The following is a 19765-nucleotide window of genomic DNA, read 5'->3' as shown; positions in this document are numbered from 1 at the left end:
AGGATGAAGCTGACATTTTAAAAGATCACCAAAAGTGTTCTCTTTCCAATTGCAATTATGCCCTCCATCTCCGTGGGAGCCATCGTCAGGGTCTTTTCAGCTCTCTAGCATCTTTCTGGCCTGCTTTCATTATCCTGATTATCTAGTCATTTGCCGCCCAGCACTCATTTTATGAAAGATCATGTCTGCCATTTCTATAATGAGTGCTTGACTTTTACTGCCAGCATAAACACATAAAATATATAATAATTAAAGTTCACTAGTCACCAAAGTCTTGAGATCCATCATGTTGCTAATTTGATTTTTCAAGCAATTGCTTCTCTGTGAACGAGGCTGATTTTGCCCTCTTAGGCGTCGCAAGACCTGTGATCAAAGGGGCTGACTCTAACCCTGAAGGATCAGTCTGAATGGGCACCATATACCAGGTTTCAGGCTCATTGTCCAAGAATGACACATCTATAAAGTCAAATGATTTTTTTAGAGCCAAGGAAAATCTCATCAACAGTTGAACCTAAAAATTGTTTTAAATGTTGCACATCTTTCAAAATAGTTAAGTGCTATTTAATGAATATTTACGTTTTACGGGTTACTATTTAAACTAAGGAAAAAGTTCATTGGGATAACTATGGAAGTTTACATCACAGAGATTGAAACTTCACAATATGTTGACTTACGTTGGGTAAGAATAAGGTTTCAAAACACCACTTCCTTATTTTGAACACACTGCCTTGTTTTGATAATATTGGCAAAGCCCCCTGAGTGCTTCATGGTAATGAATTCATCTGACGTTTATTCTAATCGCACAGAGATTAATGAACTCATGTGATATTCATGGGGCTCTCCGGAGACATCAGGATGTATTACACAAAGTGTTACATTTGTGAATGGATACAATGGAATACCTGTTAGCCAAGAAACTTGAGTCGTCAAATCCTCAGTTAATAAAGCAGCAGGAACTGAAGAGGCAGCATCCATTTATAGTGGTTTTTTTCAGGGAATAATAAAGACCTTGACAATGCATTCGAGAAAAGAAAATAGTGCAGAAGCCAGAAGACCTCGGTTTGAGAGCCAACTGGATCAATTACCAGCCTTGTGGCCTTGGGAAATTTTCTTCACCTCTTAGCCTCAATCTTCCCAGCTTTAAAATGAGAATTTAATAACATCAGCCTTTTTAAAGCCCTTTACAGGACTAAGGAGTGGGGAAGGAGTGGTGCGATCAATCAATCAATCAATCAATCAATATAATTCTCCCTCACGAGGTTATCTTAAGAAGTAAATAAAATGGTGTGCAGTGTTTCTGATAAGTGCTTCTAAACTTTGTGACATTTGCATGCATTTACTATTGCCTTTCCTTTGGGAAACAGATTGTCTGGAGAAAGTTTACAGTTTATTTCTTATACACAGAAAAATGGATGCCTTAGGAAGACATCACTTTGTACATAAAGACATGGACACTATTTTCTTAATAAGAAAAGGAGGTCCGACCAATTAAACGGGTTACTGGACTATCTTTTTTAAATCTGATGGTGAGATATCAGGTTTGAAGCAATACAGGGAACTTCTCTTTCTTATGCAGGTCTATGACATACAACAGTCTTCCAGCAATAACTAAATGTATAATTAACTCCAGTTCTGTTGAGTCTGCCCTGGAGGGGGAGCGGGGCAGGTCACTTCACCTCACTAGACAGGAGTCAAATATGATCTCATCTCCCAGACCCCTTCTAGTACCAACATGCTGTCATTCTCATACAGCATCCATAGTAATTCTTTACCAACCTGAACAAACTTCTCGTTAATTTATAGCACTTCTAGTCACACATGGCTAAAACCATTTTTATATCTTTTGATTAAAAGAAACCCCCCTGGGGCATCTGGAGGGATCAGTTGGTTGAGTGTCTGATTCTCAATTTTGGCTCAAGTCAGGATTTCCTGGGATCGAGCCCCACATCAGGCTCCCTGCTCAGCCAGGAGTCCCTCTGCCCCTCACCCACACTTGTGCTCTCTTTTGTGTGCACTCTGCTCTCCCTTTCTCTCTCAAAATAAATAAATAAATCTTTAAAAAATAATAAAAGGAACCCCACCTCTTCTGCTTCGGTCAGTTGTCTTACCCATTCTCAGTAAATCATAGCCACTGCCTGAAATTTCTCTTAGTATAATCTTTGTTCACATCCCTCTGATTTCAATATAAAACTTCCATCACCTAGAAAATGATTCAGCAAATAAAGAGCTCAGAAGACAAACACCACCTGATCTCAAATAATTAGGGCAGGCAGTCTTTTGGCATATAGGCGGTCCCAGTCTCAGAGTGTAGGTCCAGAAGTATGTTCCAGGAGAATCCGAAAACCCAGGAAATCCAAAATTCACTTGACCTATTATACTGCCATTGTTAATATATGCTGTGTACCTCAAATGCGTTCTCAGTGTGATCAAATACAAAACCCACATATGATCACTGTACTCATTTAAAGATGCACACATTAATAATAGGCATTACTACGTATTAATTATTATATGTTAGTAAGACAAGCTCAAAAGCACTGGGATAAGAGTCAAAATCTCTGGTTTTCAAACAGACTCCGATGCTTTCTAATGATGTAGCTTTGCCCAAGTCATTTAAGCCTTCTGAACTTCAATTCTCTGTCAGCGAAATGGAAACTTGTTGACTTCATAGAGTTATTTGCTGTGGGGCTCTAGAGCGGGCCAGCAGCTAGCCAGCAGGCCAAATGCAGCTCAGACCTGTTTCTGTAACCACAAAGGCACAGCTGACCAGGTGCCACAGAGACCTTAACATCCTGTAAGAATCAACCATTAGGCCCTTAGTTAAAATGTTCATTAACCTCTCACCTAACAAATGGTATTCATAAACCTGTTTGAAATACCATATTCATCTCTGTGAGATCTTGGGTAATCTTCGGGGACTGTATTGAAACAATGGGCATCAGCAATCAACTAGCCGGAAGAATTAGTTAAAAGTCCAGTTTCAACAAAGGAAATAGCTTCTGCTAGTCTATTTTGGGTTATTTGGTATTACTGAGATATTATATGTAATCGATAAGTAGCTGTTGTATCTAATGTTACTAACCGATCATTAAGACATTTTGCTGAGGAAAAGAAAAGCCACCGATGCCTGATTCACAGCAAATGGACATAATTTACTTTTACAACTCTGATGTTGAAGTCCCAATATCAGATATGCCAGTCAGAGCGCTGCTGTGCTTAATTGAATACTAAATCCGAGGCTTTGATAAGTGCTTTTGCCTCAGTCCAAGTTTACCTACATTTCCCAAGTCCGGAATGAAAGAAATGATGAATGAAAGAACAACCTATTGAGCTGACATTTTTCTGAAAATTGTCTGCATGCTATTATTAATTCTTTCTCAGTAACCATGGAGAGGAAATTTTTGTGAGAACCCAGCAAATGAATTTAATAATGTGGGCATTCTGGGCCAAAACAGATCCACTCCGTGTGTCAAAAATACTTTTTTTTTTTTTTTTCAGTTATTCCCGAATTTCCTTCTCAGCTTTAAGTGACGTTACACATTAATAAGTGAGGAGACTCTATCCTAAATATCTTTTTAATTTGGGTTACATGTAACTCATAAGCTTGTAACAGATCAGATCAATGTTTTTGAGATTTTAAAATGATGTTTTTCATCCTTGCCAATCTCAGTGTCAAACTGACTCGGGACTTTCAGGTTGAAGAACTGCCTGGAGGTCTCAGACCATAGAGTTTCTGTCATTTTGTAGCTAAAATTCCCTTCTACTGTGATAGACCAAGAAGGCCTCTGGGAGACAAAAAGGAAGGCTGTGCCTTTTTCTGGCCAGAGGTTTCCATCAGGGGGCAGAGGGTGGGAGAGGGTGAGGGGCGTTGGGTAGAACAGAATGCACACGCAGGGTAGAGGGGTGATACCTCCCTTACCATTAAGGTCTCTGAGGGGAGTTCTGTGGGCACACCAAGCTCTGTCCCAGGAGAGAAGACCTGGGATGGTGAGAAGTCAGAGCTGCACAGTCAGGAAAAAGCAAGGGCTCCATCTTTGGGCCCAGGCCTCTCTGGGTCCCATGACCTGTGAACGCTGAGTTAAGGCACCTGGACAGCTTTTGGAGCCCTCTGCAGTGAGTGTGACAAGGTGGCAACTCAGTAGTACCTAAAGGCGGAGAAAGAGTCAGGGGCTGGATGAAGAAAATGGCAGAAGCGGAGAAAGACATACAGTGCCCCAGAGGTCAACAGAGAGGAGCCCACAAGCCGTAAGGGAACAGAGAAAGACGTTAGCCAACGTTAGGGACTTAAATCCTCCGCTCACTTTAGCAATAGTCACCAATCAGTATCTAAGGGCTGAACCCATCACACATAAAAGGAGAGCTGCCAGAGCCATCCAAGGACCAGCAAGAAGCCAGCAGCTCCTTCCCCACAGGCCTCCCCTTCTAACCCCCTACTCCAATGTAGGGGGTATAATACCCTTTATAAATTCTGATGCCATCTTGGAAAAAAGCAAGGAAAAGGCAAGGAATCAGAAGTCTTGAGAAATTCTTGAGCTAAAGCTAGAGACATATTAAATTATTAGATCAGATTAAATCATATTGAGCTAATTTTAGTTTTGTTCCCACCGCTCAGCGGGCCCAGTCTTCCTGAGGAAGATCAATTAAGTTATGGAGAAAAAGTACATTTTCTTTGCACACCCAAATTGTTGTATGAATAAATTTGCAATCACTCTACAATTACATTGTTTGGTTTAGAAGCAACCTATTGATAACAGCTCTGTGAAACTAAAAGAGAGAGCTTTTCTCTAAATAGTTACATATTAGAGGTTATGTAGGGTAACAGGGGAATGTGTTGGAAGACAGTACTGAACTCTAGCCCTAACTAGAGAATTTACTGTTAGTCACTAAAAAAGTCATCTTGTCTCTACAACAGCACTTCCCAACAGATGTATCGTAGATGAGGTACTAGAATATCACTAAAATATTGATCCCTTCAGCCTTCAAAACAGCCAAAGCAGAGCCAGGGGTGGCTGGAGCTCCCTGACTTTCAGCTCACGCTACCCCAGTGTGATATATAAATTATTTTTTGTGGGTTTAATGGGATAATTTGGGGCAATTATTGTCCTATATGATTCCGTTTCTCCTCCATAGAATGAGTGGAGGGGGGAGTGGAGAGATTTGATGATGTCTTCTGTCATTTCCATTCTAGTAGTTGATGCTTCTGTGAATGTGGGGGAAGAACTCCAACTGCAGAAAGTGTCACAGGAGCTCCTACATACATGGCCCGAAAACAAAAATTTCTGTACTTAAGTGTTTAAACCCTCTGATTACCTCTAGATTTGTTCCCAGAAGAAACAATCAAAAAGTCAGGTGTCATTTTTCTCAGTTTAACCAGTATCGTTTTTACAGTTCAGCAGAGATTTACCTGTGGGTAAGAAAATTAGAAAAGAGGGGCACCTGGGTGGCTCAGTGGGTTAAGCCTCTGCCTTCGGCTCAGGTTATGATCTCAGGGTCCTGGGACCAAGGCCCACATTGAGCCCCACATCAGGCTCCTTGCTCAGCGGGGAGCCTGCTTCCTCCTCTCTCTCTGCCTGCTTCTCTGCCTACTTGTGATCTCTTTCTCTGTCAAATAAATTTTTAAAAAGAGAAAGAAAGAAAATTAGAAAAGAATCTATAGACTACATTGGTATTTAAAGGCAAAATCAAAGTTGCCTAAGTGGGATCAGAAATTTGCATTCATCTTTCAGTAACCTGTTTTGTTATAAATTAATTTGAAAATCAATTTCCAGAGCAGCAATTAAGAATAGTAAATGATCAATAATTAGAGTAATTCTCACACACGAATGAGGTTGTTTTATCTTCAAAGTAAGTAAAAAGCTTTTCAAGATGAACACCTAAAACTTGTTGAATATTTTTATTTGAATATGAAAGAAGGCTCTTCTGCTTCCCTACTCACTTCCCCTGAAATTTGCTCATTTATATCAATAAAGAATTCAATGCATGCAGAATTGATCTATTAGCCATTTTCAAATTGAAGTTAGCTTTTATGGACTGCTAAGGTTTTTGTGTTCAATGGGATGACAAATGTTTTAATACTTTTGGACAGAAAAAGGAAATGCAATGTTCTTGTCAGTGAATCAATCATTTACTGATTCCTCTGGGAATATAACTCTCCATTAAGAAATATGTACCAGAACAGGTCCAAAGAAAGAATGGTTGTCACACACCCTGATTATAATAATTCTAGCTTTCAAGTTGTTGTAGCCTACAAAGCGGCAAGTAATGATCAAGGTGCTTTTGTTTTCGGCTTCATGAATTTTCACAACGACTCTCAAAAGTGCTAAAGTATGGCTCTCAGCACTCTGGAGTGAAAATGGCAGGAATTTTTCTGACTACATTCCAAGAAGAGTTTTCATTCATCTAATTGTTCACCAAGGCCTAATGTCCAACTTCCTTTCTAATAGTTACAGCTCTGAGAAGTTCATACTTGACACCTTTCAGACCCACCACTTTGCCGGCATGGCAGAAATACTGTTCTCTGTGAGCAAAGACTGCCATCTAGTGGAAATTGTAAATACAGCAAAAACAATCATTCCAGGGAACTAAAAATCTGCACACATTAAGATCTGTGCAACTAGATTCTTGCAATGTTATACATACACACACACACTCGCATCAGTGATGCTCATAATTAAAATACAGAACTTTGCTTTAGGTATGATTCAAGTTTCATTTAAAGATGCCAGTGCTTTTGAACATTTGAAATATATTATATCTTCATTTATTATATAAGGGCTCATCCAATTTGTCTTTAAGGCAGTGCATTAGATTTTGCTAAGCTTCCTTTATCTTGTACTTAAATAGGTTTTTGTTAAAAGGCAAAAGGGAGAGTGTAGTGACACTTCTCTAATGGAATTTCCAGGAGCATTAAATTCTGCAGCAAAAATTTACGGCAGAACTCTGAGCTTAGAAAATATTTTCATTCCCTTCCAACATTTCTATACCACCAACCCTGTATTCCTAGACTCTGTTGTGGGCTACTCAGAGCTTGATTGAGAGATCCTACAATCTAGTTGTTCTGCCTGTCCTCCCAAATGGGGTGTCCATGTAATGCCTCTGTGCTTTCTGAGGTCGACCATACATAAAGATGTCTTTGTGGTGTGAGGACAAATAGAGAAGTCTGCTCACTCTTCCCCCACAGCAACTCTTACCCCCCAGCTTGCTGAACCTAAAAGTTCCACAATTAAATGAATTCTTTGGATTTAAGGCCCTTTACTCCTATTAGCATCAAAATGGGTGTCATAGAGTATGTGTGTATACCTCAATGATCATTTTTAAAACCAAATCCTTCTAACTGGTGTAAGGTGATATCTCAATGTGGTTTTAATTTGAATCTCCCTGAGGGCTAATGATGATGAACATTTTTTCATCAAGCAGAGAGAGTCAATTATCATATGGTTTCACTTATTTGTGGAACATAACAAATATCATGGAGGACAAAGGGTGTTAGAGAGGAGAAGGGAGTTGGGGTAAATTGGAAGGGGAGGTGAATCATGAGAGACTATGGACTCTGAAAAACAACTGAGGGGTTTGAAGTGGTGGGGGGGGGGGGATGTTGGGGTACCAGGTGGTGGATATTATAGAGGGCACAGATTGCATGGAGCACTGGGTGTGGTGAAAAAATAATGAATACTGTTTTTCTGAAAATAAATAAATTGAAAAAATAAAAAAATTTTAAAAAAATCATTTTTCAGATATAGAAATGATAGGGACACGTTGTGACACCAGATGCCACTGAGGAGACAGAGTAGGCAATCACTGGTTCCTGAATGAACATGGGAATGAATGAAAGAATAAATTAACATGAAACAGTATCACACTGTTGCTCAGGCCATTTTGGCTGAATGTGCAGTGTGGTTTAACATAAATTTCCTCCCCAAAACAATACCCGGCATGAGACCACTCTCTAAATATTTATTGACTGGATAGATTAATAGGAAGGAGTGGAATAAGTTAGAAAATTGCATCAGCGATAAGAAAAAGTAGAATCTGAGGGCAACATCCTTTCATCAAAACCATGTTGAACATATCCAATCAATAAATACTTCCTGGGGCGCCTGGGTGGCTCAGTGGGTTAAAGCCTCTGCCTTCGGCTCAGGTCATGATCCCAGGGTCCTAGGATCAAGCCCCACATCGGGCTTTCTGCTCAGCGGGGAGCCTGCTTCCTCTTCTCTCTCTGCCTGCTTCTCTGCCTACTTGTGATCTCTGTCTGTCAAATAAATAAATAAAATCTTTAAAAAAGAAAAAGAAAAAAAATAAATACTTCCCTGCTCTGTGTGAGGCAGGATGGAAGATGGTGAGTCCTCATTCCAGAAAGGGGAACAGACAATCAAGGAACCACAAATCATTATAAATGGTGATAAGTGTTGTGAAGGGAAACTCTTCCACTTCTACAAACATCGACCTATATAGTTTGGGGAGCAGGAGGCCGGCTTGGAAATTTGGGTGCCCGTTTTGTGCCTGGGTATGTTCTCATTAAGCAAATGCTGCTGTAGTTTCCTTTTATTTCTATGTATGCCTATAATCTCAAATTCAAGAATATTCTTTTTTTTAAGATTTAGTGTATTTGAGAAAGAAAGCAAGAGAGAGCTCGAACAGGGTCAGAGGCAGAGGGAGAAGCAGGCTCCCCGCTGAGCAGGGAGCCCCCAATGCGGCGCTCATTCCCAGGACCCTGGGATCATGGCCTAAGCCCAAGGCAGATGCTTAATCAAATGAGCCACCAGGCACCCCAAGAATATTATTTTTTTCAAGATGACTAAATTTTCCCTTCAAGGTATTCAATGGTGTTCTGATTCCCCAGCGCCTTTAGGTATGCAAATAGCTAATGGGTTAGCCAACATGACTTGAATGTATTTGCAGATAAGCCAAGCAAGCAACCTTGGTGCTGTGATTAAAGATTACAGATGTGTGTAATATGTAATGCAGTGCTGCTGGTTTCCATGAGTAGATGTTCCTACTATTTCTGTTTCTATAGACATATGTATGTATGTATGTATGTATGTACTTAGTGAGCTCAGTGCCTGGGGTGGGGCTCACACTCATGATCCTGAGATCAAGAATCTTATACTTTACTGACTGAGCCAGCCGAGAGCCCCACGAAGGCACTATTTCTCAAGTGTATTCTTCAAAACTCCAGCTCCATGAATTATTACTATATATTATTACAGGAGAAAAAAAATGAAAAAAGAAGGAAAGTTAGGTAATTTTGAGAAATGCCAAATTAAACAAAATCATACAAGTGTTCCTTCCCATAGGTCTTCTTAGAGCCTTTAATATGCTGACTTCTTTGTAAATTTCTGAGCGGGTGTTTCTCAAAGTTAATGCCACAAAACCCTTTTCTTGCAGAATCTCCTCTAGGAACTAGTGTCCTGTGGAACACAATTTTTAAAAATTCTGGAAATACAAATAACTCTGAGAAGAGGCAGGAATAAGGGTGAAATATAATCCATCAATATTCATAATCATCTTGGTAAATTCAATTAATCTAATTAATTGCATTTCTTGAGCAACCCTCCGAAGCAACAGAGCTTTAGACAGAGCAAAATCATAAGAAAGGAGAAGTCCAAGTTATAAGGGAAGCTCCAGTGCAATGTCCATCCTAGGATGTCAGCTGAGGCACTGGGGATGAGACCAACTCTCCCTCACAGCCCTCAGGGCTGGACTTATTCCTGGCTGACTCAGGTTGAATGTTGACCGCACGCCTCGCCGTTATCTTTTAACTCATTCTTAACATAGGGATGACATAAACAGTTATTTACTTTTTCTGAATAGACATCGTTCTTCTCTCTAAGGTTTTAAGCAGTGTCTTCCCAAATAACCCAAGACCTAGGGCAAGAGGAAAAGTAGAAGTCCATATATCCGAAGGCTATGGGCAAATTATAAGTCGAGCTAAAGACTCTTTGATAAAATATGTTCAGTCCTCTTATCTTGACAAATATACCTTCATGCCCATAGGAGGTCAGGTCTGAGTTTCTAATTTGTGACTAGCTTGGAGGATTGCACTTACATGGTGGCCCAGCGAGACGGTCCCTGCCCACCTCGCTTCCACCTCCAGCTCTGTCCTGCACAGTGAAGGATCACCTACAGGAAGATGTACACGCCTGAGCTCGTACATCTGAACTGAGTCCACACTCTCTGAACATCACTCTAGACACCTGCAATGGCTTTGCGGCTGTGAGATCTGCCCTCAGGAAGAAATGTGTGGGATAAATTTTCCCAGGTCCTGACAGAGCTCTCTGACCATTTAGGTGGGAAATCCTAGGAACCCCTGAGGACGGTGCACCTTCTGGACAAGTTCATGACCTTGGCCTTGGCCATTCTCACCCTGTGAGGGAGACATACCTAGGGGAGGGCCAGAGGTAGGCTGGTCTAGGGTAAAGCCTAAAGAGTATTTGGAAATGAGAATAAAACCTCTATGAAAAATCACACTTTAAAAAAGCTGCAGTTTTACAGCTGGCCCCAGACTCAGGGGGATAAAAAGGAGACAAAGAAGGGTATTTCTGACTTGAATTTAACTACTTCTAAAAGCCTCTGGTCAACTTTTCTTCTTGTTCTCCAAGGTAAGATTATTTTCCCCTTTGGCATTGAAAGGGAAACTACATCAGTTGTGTGAAAAACCAAAAATGATGTATTTTATCAACTTCAAACTTGTCCCAGGGCTTTCTCCCACACTGTGTTAAATAATAGAAGACTTTTTAATTGAATTTCTTTGTGCGTAACATATGCTGGGCGACATTCTGCCAGCATCTCGCTCTAAGCAGCAAAGCGTTCCTCATAAAAGCGTTAAGATCCAGAGCGTCCTTCTGCAGGGAGGGAGGGAACACAGAACTGTAGCAGCTTGAAGTCCCATAAAACCAGTGCCTCTGAAATGTAATTGTCAAAACACATTGCAACAAAGCGGGGGGCAGAGGGGGTATGGATATTTGGAATTATAGAATAAAATCAAAAAAATGTAAAAAGAAGAACAGGAAGGAAGGAGGGAGCGAGAGAGGGTACAGAAGGGGGAGAGGACAGCCTGCGGCACGTCTCTGTCTCTAAAGTCAGAGCAGTAACGTTTTCAGGGTCCCGTCAGTCCCTCTGCAGGCTAAATCTGTCCGTTCATTTCCCCTTGACAGCCGCCATCCTTCAGCGGTGGGATTATAAATGGTTGTGCTGTGGGCCGAGGCAATAACGAAGTCTGCACTAACACACGGCTGTGTCCTTTTTCCCAAGGATCCTGGAGCTTCAGCAGAATGGTGACATGGACATCCTGAAGCACAAATGGTGGCCCAAGAATGGCCAGTGTGACCTGTACTCCTCAGTGGACACAAAGCAGAAAGGAGGTGCCCTGGACATAAAGAGCTTTGCAGGAGTCTTTTGTATCCTGGCGGCTGGAATTGTCCTCTCCTGCTTTATAGCCATGCTGGAGACGTGGTGGAACAAGAGGAAAGGCTCCCGGGTCCCATCGAAAGAGGTACTTGATTGAGCGCTTCCGTGCTCAGTGGAGCCAACAAGTGGGTGGTCTTTCCAGGGAGGGTAATCACCAGGAAGGGGATGATGGGTTGGGGGTGGTCCTTGTTTCTTCTTACCTGGAATATTAAAAATGAGTTATTGATGAAATATAAAAACCAATAATGCCAATACCTATGACCATTTTAGGACATCCCAGATAAATGAAGAAGAGACTTGCAGTGTTTGAAAAGACTCATTTCATGTGCCATCAAGGGCTTTAAAATTCTGCCAAATCTCAGGGTAGACTCATTCAGTGATTTTCTTAAAGAGTGATTCCCTTGAATTCCAGTCCACAAAGATGCTTGTCATCTTATTTCAATAAGTTGCTTAACTTACAGGTAAATTACTTGTATCTCTAAGATTCAGTCTAGACTATACAATGCCATAGGAAAATAATCAGAATTTGTCTCTTTACCCCCTCCTTCCCTCTATCTGTATGTAGACGTATAGAAGGGATTGTATGTGTTTAGTTCCTTGATGGCTCTAAGCTTAATAAATTAAATCCATAGAGTAAAATCATCCAGGATTAAATTTTTAATAAAATAAAATTAAAATTTTTTCAGAGGTCTGGAAGAATAATTGCAGAGTTACACATAATATCTCTTTGAAAGTAGCATGTGCCTTGTTTTTATCAAAAATCATGGAATTTACAAATTAGCAGAGAAAATATGAAGTTAAAATAAATTGCTTTTAACTTATCTTTTTTCTACTGGACCAAAAAGGTGAAAAAAAATTTTAATAATGAAATCATATTCATTCACAAATTGAAATGGAAAACGACCTGAATTTGTTGTGTGATTTGATCTGCTGGATAGTTTCAAAGGACAGTTTGAAACTTTCTGGAACTAGACCTTGGCTAACTGATGGTTAGAGCAAATCCTGAGAAGATCTGTTTTAATGCACAAATAAAAATGACTTCTCACATTCATATGAATTTTTACATGTTTATATTCTTTTAAACAGATTTTTTTTCTAAAGTAATCTGAGAATTCCTTTCTACTGCCTTGTATGCAAAATTGATCAGCAGCGAATATAGGAAAAGCTTGGCTTACCAAAGATAAAACTTAGCTTCTTACCTATTTGAATGATCATATATTCTAAATTAGTGGAGTATGAACTAAAAAGTAGGTTTCATTGTGGTGTTTTCTTTATGGAATAAGCTTCTGGGTTCTCTATTGACAGTGATTCAATGCAAAAGACCACATTAGTGCAACATTATAGCTGAGATTTCATATTCTCAAAAACCTGGAAATTAAGGACTCCCCAAGCTCCTTATATTTTGAATTACTATATATGATATTAAAATTTTGCATTATTATATCTGTTGATGGATGAGTACATTGCAGTTGCTGTGGGAACCATAAAATTATATCTCTCAACCCTCTAAAGTCTCAGTGATAATATTGCATTAATGGATATTTTTTATTGGATTTTAAAATGAGAAAGGAAAAGGAAAAACAGTGATGCACATCAAAATATTTTTCACTGAGGAGCACTATAATAGCACAATGAAAAAAATACATACTCCATTCTAACTCATGACAGCTAATCCAGATCTATGAATAAATATTTTCTCTTCTTATGATTAATAGGTATTTTTAAATCCTCATGAATTTAATTTATTGAACTTGGCTATAAACATGACTGATAAGAGACAATTTTTTTCTTGCCAGTTTTATTTTTCAAACATTGGGCTTTAATGCTCACTTTAAGTGAAAATCCTAAGGATTTATGAATTGGTTTCAACACCAGAAATCTGAGATTTCTCTTCCTTTTACTTTATTAAGTCTCTTCTTACTAAGACTCCATTAGCATAGCTCAAAGCATCTTTGATTTAGAGGCCATTTAGCATAAACCTGGCCCTAGACCAAAGCTGTCATTCGCAGGTCATGACTCGAAGAGGTCTCTGAAGGTCTCACTGACCTCACAATATTGCCTCATTCAGGTACTAAATAACTTGAGTGTAATGACATCCCTCAATTAGAAATGGATTCTCTTGTGTTGAATGTTGCTCTTTCTGAATAATCTCACATCTCTCTGGCCTGAAGAGAAATAACCCTTTAACAGTCACTAACACTTCAGTGTGAACTAGCATATCGTATCACTTACTACCAAGAATGGAAAGTTAAGGTTAGGGAGGGAATAACAGAGAAGAACAGAAACCCAACTTGGAGGGAGACACCTTGAAAAAGGAGGAAGCACATGGAAAGAAGAGGTGTGGAGGGGGAGCAAGTTAAAACCATATTTTTTATTTGTACAGCTTTGCCTAGGTCTGTCCCTGATCTCAGAGAAGGCAATCGCTCTCCTATTTTTGTAGTTGCATGTGACATGTAGAGAACTTTTTGTGCAAGAAAAATATTTATTATAGAAAACCTTATTTCAAAGTCATATTTGTACCCCCAGAACCTAGCACAATGCCTGGCTCATACTAGGTGCTCAATAGAGATTTGTTAAATGCATAAATCCCAAAGTTCAGTTGATTACCTATCATGTTTGCTGAACTACTTTTTTTTTTTTTTTTAACCATGGAAGCTAGTACTGATGAGAACCTTATCTTCTTTTTCTTCATCTCCAGGATGACAAGGAAATTGACCTGGAGCACCTCCATAGACGTGTAAATAGCTTGTGCACAGATGACGACAGCCCCCATAAACAGTTTTCCACCTCGTCAATTGACTTGACCCCTCTGGACATTGACACTTTGCCAACACGACAAGCACTGGAGCAAATCAGTGATTTCAGGAACACTCATATCACCACAACAACCTTTATCCCAGAGCAGATCCAGACTCTTAGCCGCACACTATCAGCTAAAGCTGCCTCTGGTTTCGCCTTTGGCAACGTGCCCGAGCACCGAACTGGCCCTTTTAGGCACAGGGCACCTAATGGGGGCTTTTTCAGGAGTCCTATAAAAACAATGTCATCTATTCCTTATCAACCAACTCCTACCCTGGGGCTCAATCTGGGTAATGACCCAGACCGAGGCACCTCCATTTGAGCATCCATCAAAATCTCTTCACTGTTTCTTTCGTAGGACTCCCTGTGCAAGGAGCAACTGTAATATTGTGGGACTAACATGGATGTAACATTTAAAAAAAAAAAATCAGGATTATTAGTAACAATTCTAGTTTCTTCTCTCCACCTTCTCCCTCTTCTCTCTCTCTCTCTTCTATTTCTTTCTCTTTTTCCCTTTCTTTCTGTACATGTCCCTCCACTTTTTTTCATTACTCAACTTGTTCCCCCAGAATATAGTGTACTAGGATCCTATTAGTCCGCTTTTCATATACTGTACTTCAAGTATAGGAAATGTGCACTGAGTATACTAAAAGTATATGCAGGATTAATTTTACATAAAGGCCTCTTACATAACATTTCTCTATTTTTAAAACTATAATTGCAATAACTTCAGTCTTTTTACATTCTTCTGCTGCATCCATACAGCGCTCCACTGCTGTTGAGTGTCCTTTAACTGTGGACCAAAGGCAACCCCTGCAGTGTTTATAAGATAACTTCAAGACCATTCAGGCCACATAATATGAGAATGCAATTTTGTAGGATTACAAAAAAAGCCATTAATACGCCAGTCAAGACTACAGTTAAAACTACTCTCGCACTGCAACAGTGCATATGACCTTTATGTGATTGTACAGTATTAACAGTTTTTTCTTATGTACAGTAAACTTTATCATATGGCAGAAGCCTCTATTGTGTTAAATAAATTAGTATCTCATCTATATATACATATATATGCACTTATATAATGTGTATATATATTGAAGGGCGGCCATTGCTATTGCAATTCATTTAATAAAGCTTTAGTTTAAAAAAAAAAAAAGCATTGTATACAGGAACTATGTATAGGGCAGGGGTCTTTTCAGTTAGAAAAGGCAGGTTGCTTTAATGTTCTTCTGACTCGCATCGTTTGCCAACAGAGAATATTTTATACTTTTGTTATTAAAACATCCAGGGCGATTTAATATTTGTTCCTAGATGTAACTCCTTTGAGTAGGTTTTGCATTTGTTACTCAGCAGTGTATAAAGCTAACCTTGATAATTTTACTTTTAATGAATTATCTAAGTGGAAAATGCTATCAGCCGGACCACGTCCACAGCAGCACATAGAGTGAGCCCTAGAAGAGTTGAAACGTAGATCGCTGAAGGTTAATAAATTCTCTTCCAAAGCAGAAAGCCAATCGATACAACTGTAGTTGGGGAGAGGTGGGAGCCCTTAAGAAATATTGATGTGGCCTTAATTACTGTCCTACATTACCCTAAAGAAGAAAATGTTATGACCGTACTGGGCTCTTGACTTAACCCTCCCCACCTTTTTATTCAGTTCTATTTGGAGGAGTTATGTATTTTTTACATTCGTGCCAAGTGTATAGGAGGGTGACAGCAAACACGGTGGCTCTTTGTGCACAACCCTTTTAAAGTAGCATTCTTACCTATTAGAAATAGAGAATGAACTTTGTTTGTAACCCTTACATTAAAATGTGGTAAGTAGGAAGCAAGAACTTATCCTGTGTTTTCACGCAGCCATACACTTATTTTAATCTAATTCATTCCGTAGCTAGGATTGATATAGGAATCAACCTATGTGATTTGCTTTAGGAGAAATTAAAAGGTATATTCTTAAGGTATATTATATTTTGATGCTAATTCTGTTCTGGGGAGCATCTTGTACTGTCACTGTTTTTGTACTAAATCTTCAAATATTGTCTACTGTGTAAGGCAGAAAATTTTCTTATCATACAAAAACCATTTTGTTTCCAGGGTAACAAGTACCTAAGTGCATGCACGACTTGTTTTCCCTTGTAACACTCATGATCTCATTCACAACTCTGATTTTAAAACAAAACAAAAAAAAAAAATTCTTTACAACAAGCTATATAGGGACATACCAGATGTTGCCGTGATTTTAGCTATCAACAAACTGTTAACCATGTACAATATTTAAAATAGGCCTATTTTGATGTATTGCCTATTATACAAATACACAAAACACTTTTTGGAGGCCTCAGTTATGAGTGGCAGAGCTTTCTGTGTATAATTTGTCTAAATAATTTGTCTAATAAAAATGTTTTCTAAACTTGCTCTCATACCATTGAAGTCTTAACTATAAAATTTGACAGTGCTTACTCTCTCACAGAACGAACTGAATTTTTCTAAAAATTTATCTTGAGTTAAGTAAAGCATGAAACACATGACGTTTTACTAGCAGAACTATGCCAAAAAGAGTGGCTCTCTAAAAACAGTACTGTGTGTGTCTTAAACCAATGAAAGAATGCGTTTCTGCTTTGAAACAACTAGAACCAACAATATATTTGTTTTTCTTCACATATATTTCTATTTGTGATGTCTCTGGGAGCACTTTTTTTGGGAGAGAGTTATCCTGATTCATTTAAACAATGCAACCATGATAAGGATAAAAGGGTGATGGTTTGTTACATCAAAGGAAGGGAGGAAGGAAGGAAAAGAAAGAAAGAGAAAGAAAGGAAGGAAGAAAATTAAGGGTATTTAAACTTAGAATTTATGTATTAATGATTGTTTTGTTATTAGGGAAATATTTGTCATGTTGAATCTATTAATTTGAAAATTAATGACTTCAATATTATTTCTAATACAGTGTTATTTTCCTCATTTGAGCAACAATATTTTTGTCTAGCATTTAACTCACTCAGTGAATATATATCGGAAAATATATTTAATTAGATTAAAATCTTTGCTGCTCTAAAATTCTATTAAAAGTGATTTTTTTTTAGATGTTGGAAATACGAGGAACTATATAGATCTAGACTCTCTCTCTGGTTTTGCAAAGAAGAGACTATAAGATGCTTGCCCAGATGTTTGACAATCTAAGACTTAAAGCTGGGTCCTTCTTAATTATTATTATTATCTAACTCAGCCATGCTTCAGTCATATCCACAGGTCCTCATGGGCTTAAATGCAGGGATGGCTCAGGGACAATGCCTCCACCCAGCCCCCTCCCCAAGCCTAGGCTGCAAATCTCTAGGAACCTTCCCTCCTGTCTGCAGCCAAGTACAGCAGGTGAATCAACTTCTCAGGCTACTTCCCCAATGTCAGAGCGTGGGGCAGACCTCAGGCCAGATCCTGCTTCTCTCTGCTTCTCTCTAGTGCTACTTCCTTTAGCCTATTGTTGACCTGTTCACACCACTTACCCCAACCTTGCTATTTTGAAACCAGACATTTACCTTATATCCATGTAATTTTATTCTACTCAGAAGTTGAAATTTTTCCTTTGGTGAATCATTAAGAGAACTGGCTGTCACTTTCAACCACATCAGAACTTATGCACAGGTTTTGACTCAGTCATACCTTAGAAAATCACAAGACCTCCTTTCTTCCCTCATGCATATGCAGCTACATACAGGCAATTTGTAGTTTTCATAATTATGTTCTTTTTATCTCCTTTAATTTGGGATTGGTTGTCAACTGAATAAGTACTTCAAAAAATAGACCTTGCTAAATGGTACTTCGGTTCATCAATTAAAAAGGAAAAAAAAAAGATGAGACGATCACATAGCCTACCTAATACCTTCCAAGCCACACGGATAACAAACTATTAGTATTTTATAATCAGAAATTTGGAGTGGAGAAACACATTTGGGACTATGAGCATAGTAAATAAGTCAGAGCTAAGAACTTTCATACTGGTAAACATAGGATTTATGCTTTTATATACATCTCCCAATAACTGACAAAATACAATGGTCTCACTAAAAACTGACTTCTTTCTAGAATGTTTTTATTCCTAAAAACAAATCCTATTTCCAATCTTTGTGATCAGATATTAATAAATGACTAAAAAGTACGGCCATAGATATCATTTCAACAAACTGTAGTAAATACCGTCTCATCAAGTAGCATATGAGCTCCCTTGGATTGAAACGACTTACCTAGCCTTGAAAAATCAGGAAATAAAGTTTGCTATATTTGACAGACTTAATTCTATCATTTGTTGATTTATTTATTATTTTATTCTCTTAGTGTTCACTCAAAACCCATTTGTGGAAAACACTGTGTTAAGCAGTCACACACGGCGTAGATGGACACATGTGCTTAGAAATGGGTCTGGGTGTGTTCCAATACCCAACTCTTTCCTTGTCCCACATCAACACGCAAGATACAGCAGCCACTAACAGACTTTCTGAGGAGGTGGAACAAGACACCCCAAGACCCTGCAGTCCTCTTTGGCCTTGGCCACTCCAAGTCCCTGGGGCAATCCCTCCCAGTAGTTCTCATGGGCTAATAGAATCTACCTGCTTTGACCCAGATCACCTCCACAAAGAAGACTTGGAGATTTCCCAAGATGCCAGACCATGAAATCTTTACAGAAATGTGAAAATTTCCATAAGCCCCAGGCAAACTCTTTAACCAACCCCTCCTCCTTACCAACAACTGTGTACCTTTCAGAGACATATGCCTACCCTCAGATGTCCATGTCAGGATGATATGGACCACAGGAACTTATTTTCTATCCCTAATCACTTGTGATAGAGCTCCTCATTGTTTACATTTGCTTCAAAGGGACTACACAGTGAATCCCTTTTAGGTGACGTCTCGACTTGTATAAACTTTTATTTATATTGCAACTAAGATCCCTGGCCACCTTTCCTGTCACCTAAGATGCAGGATACAGGGTGACCTATGAGCCCAAAGAGTATATAATAGGGTTTTTACAGGAAGACAAGCCAGGAAAACAGCATCCAACCCACACACACTTCCAGAAGAGTAGAAACCTCATGGTTTTGCTCCCTGTGTAGAGATCCAAAGAGGCACAGAACAATTACACCACATAATGATTCCCCCTCCATGAGGATAGAAATGGACTGAAGGAGCAGTCACTCATTTTCTCACCTGAATTTCCCAAATTTCCCTGGTTTCAATCTTTCTCATTTGTGTTATTGCCATGCAATCTTAGTAACAGAGAAAAAAATGTTGAAATTTTTTTTCATTATCTAAAAGCTCTTCCTGAACTTGTTGTTACACACAAGAAAGGACAAAGTGACACCTCTTTACTGAGTTCACACACTTCCTAGAATTTCCTCAGAGTGGGGGAAAAAACCGGTTGTGCTATTTGGACATGTCATTACTTATCCTATGCTGTAGGAATGGCTCTCTAGCCTTCAGGAGGAATGAGGGCCTGGTTTCCCTTTGGAAAAACCCTATAGGTTCTTGCCTCAGAATTAGCAATACATTTCAAAAGTCTCAACCG

General features: G+C 39.1%; 1 protein-coding gene across 4 annotated transcripts in view; it reads left to right on the top strand.

Annotated features, from left to right (window-relative positions):
* The window catches only part of GRID2 (glutamate ionotropic receptor delta type subunit 2), a 1513029-nt gene that overhangs the window by 1457558 nt on the left and 35706 nt on the right, over positions 1-19765 (top strand). For 2 of the 4 annotated variants that reach the window (XM_082728074.1, XM_082728075.1), the window contains 2 exons: positions 11251-11491; positions 14105-16622. In XM_082728074.1, the coding sequence (XP_082584200.1) occupies positions 11251-11491; positions 14105-14527 (664 nt within the window). In that variant the 3' untranslated portion in view covers positions 14528-16622. Of the gene's footprint in view, positions 1-11250; positions 11492-14104; positions 16623-19765 lie in introns of those variants that run through there. The other 2 variants (XM_082728077.1, XM_082728076.1) reach the window with 1 other exon arrangement.

This window comes from Mustela nivalis (assembly GCF_964662115.1).
Source record: "Mustela nivalis genome assembly, chromosome: 4".
NCBI lineage: Eukaryota > Metazoa > Chordata > Mammalia > Carnivora > Mustelidae > Mustela > Mustela nivalis.
The sequence above is the reverse complement of the archived record's forward strand: the minus strand, read 5'-3'. Positions and strand labels throughout refer to the sequence as shown.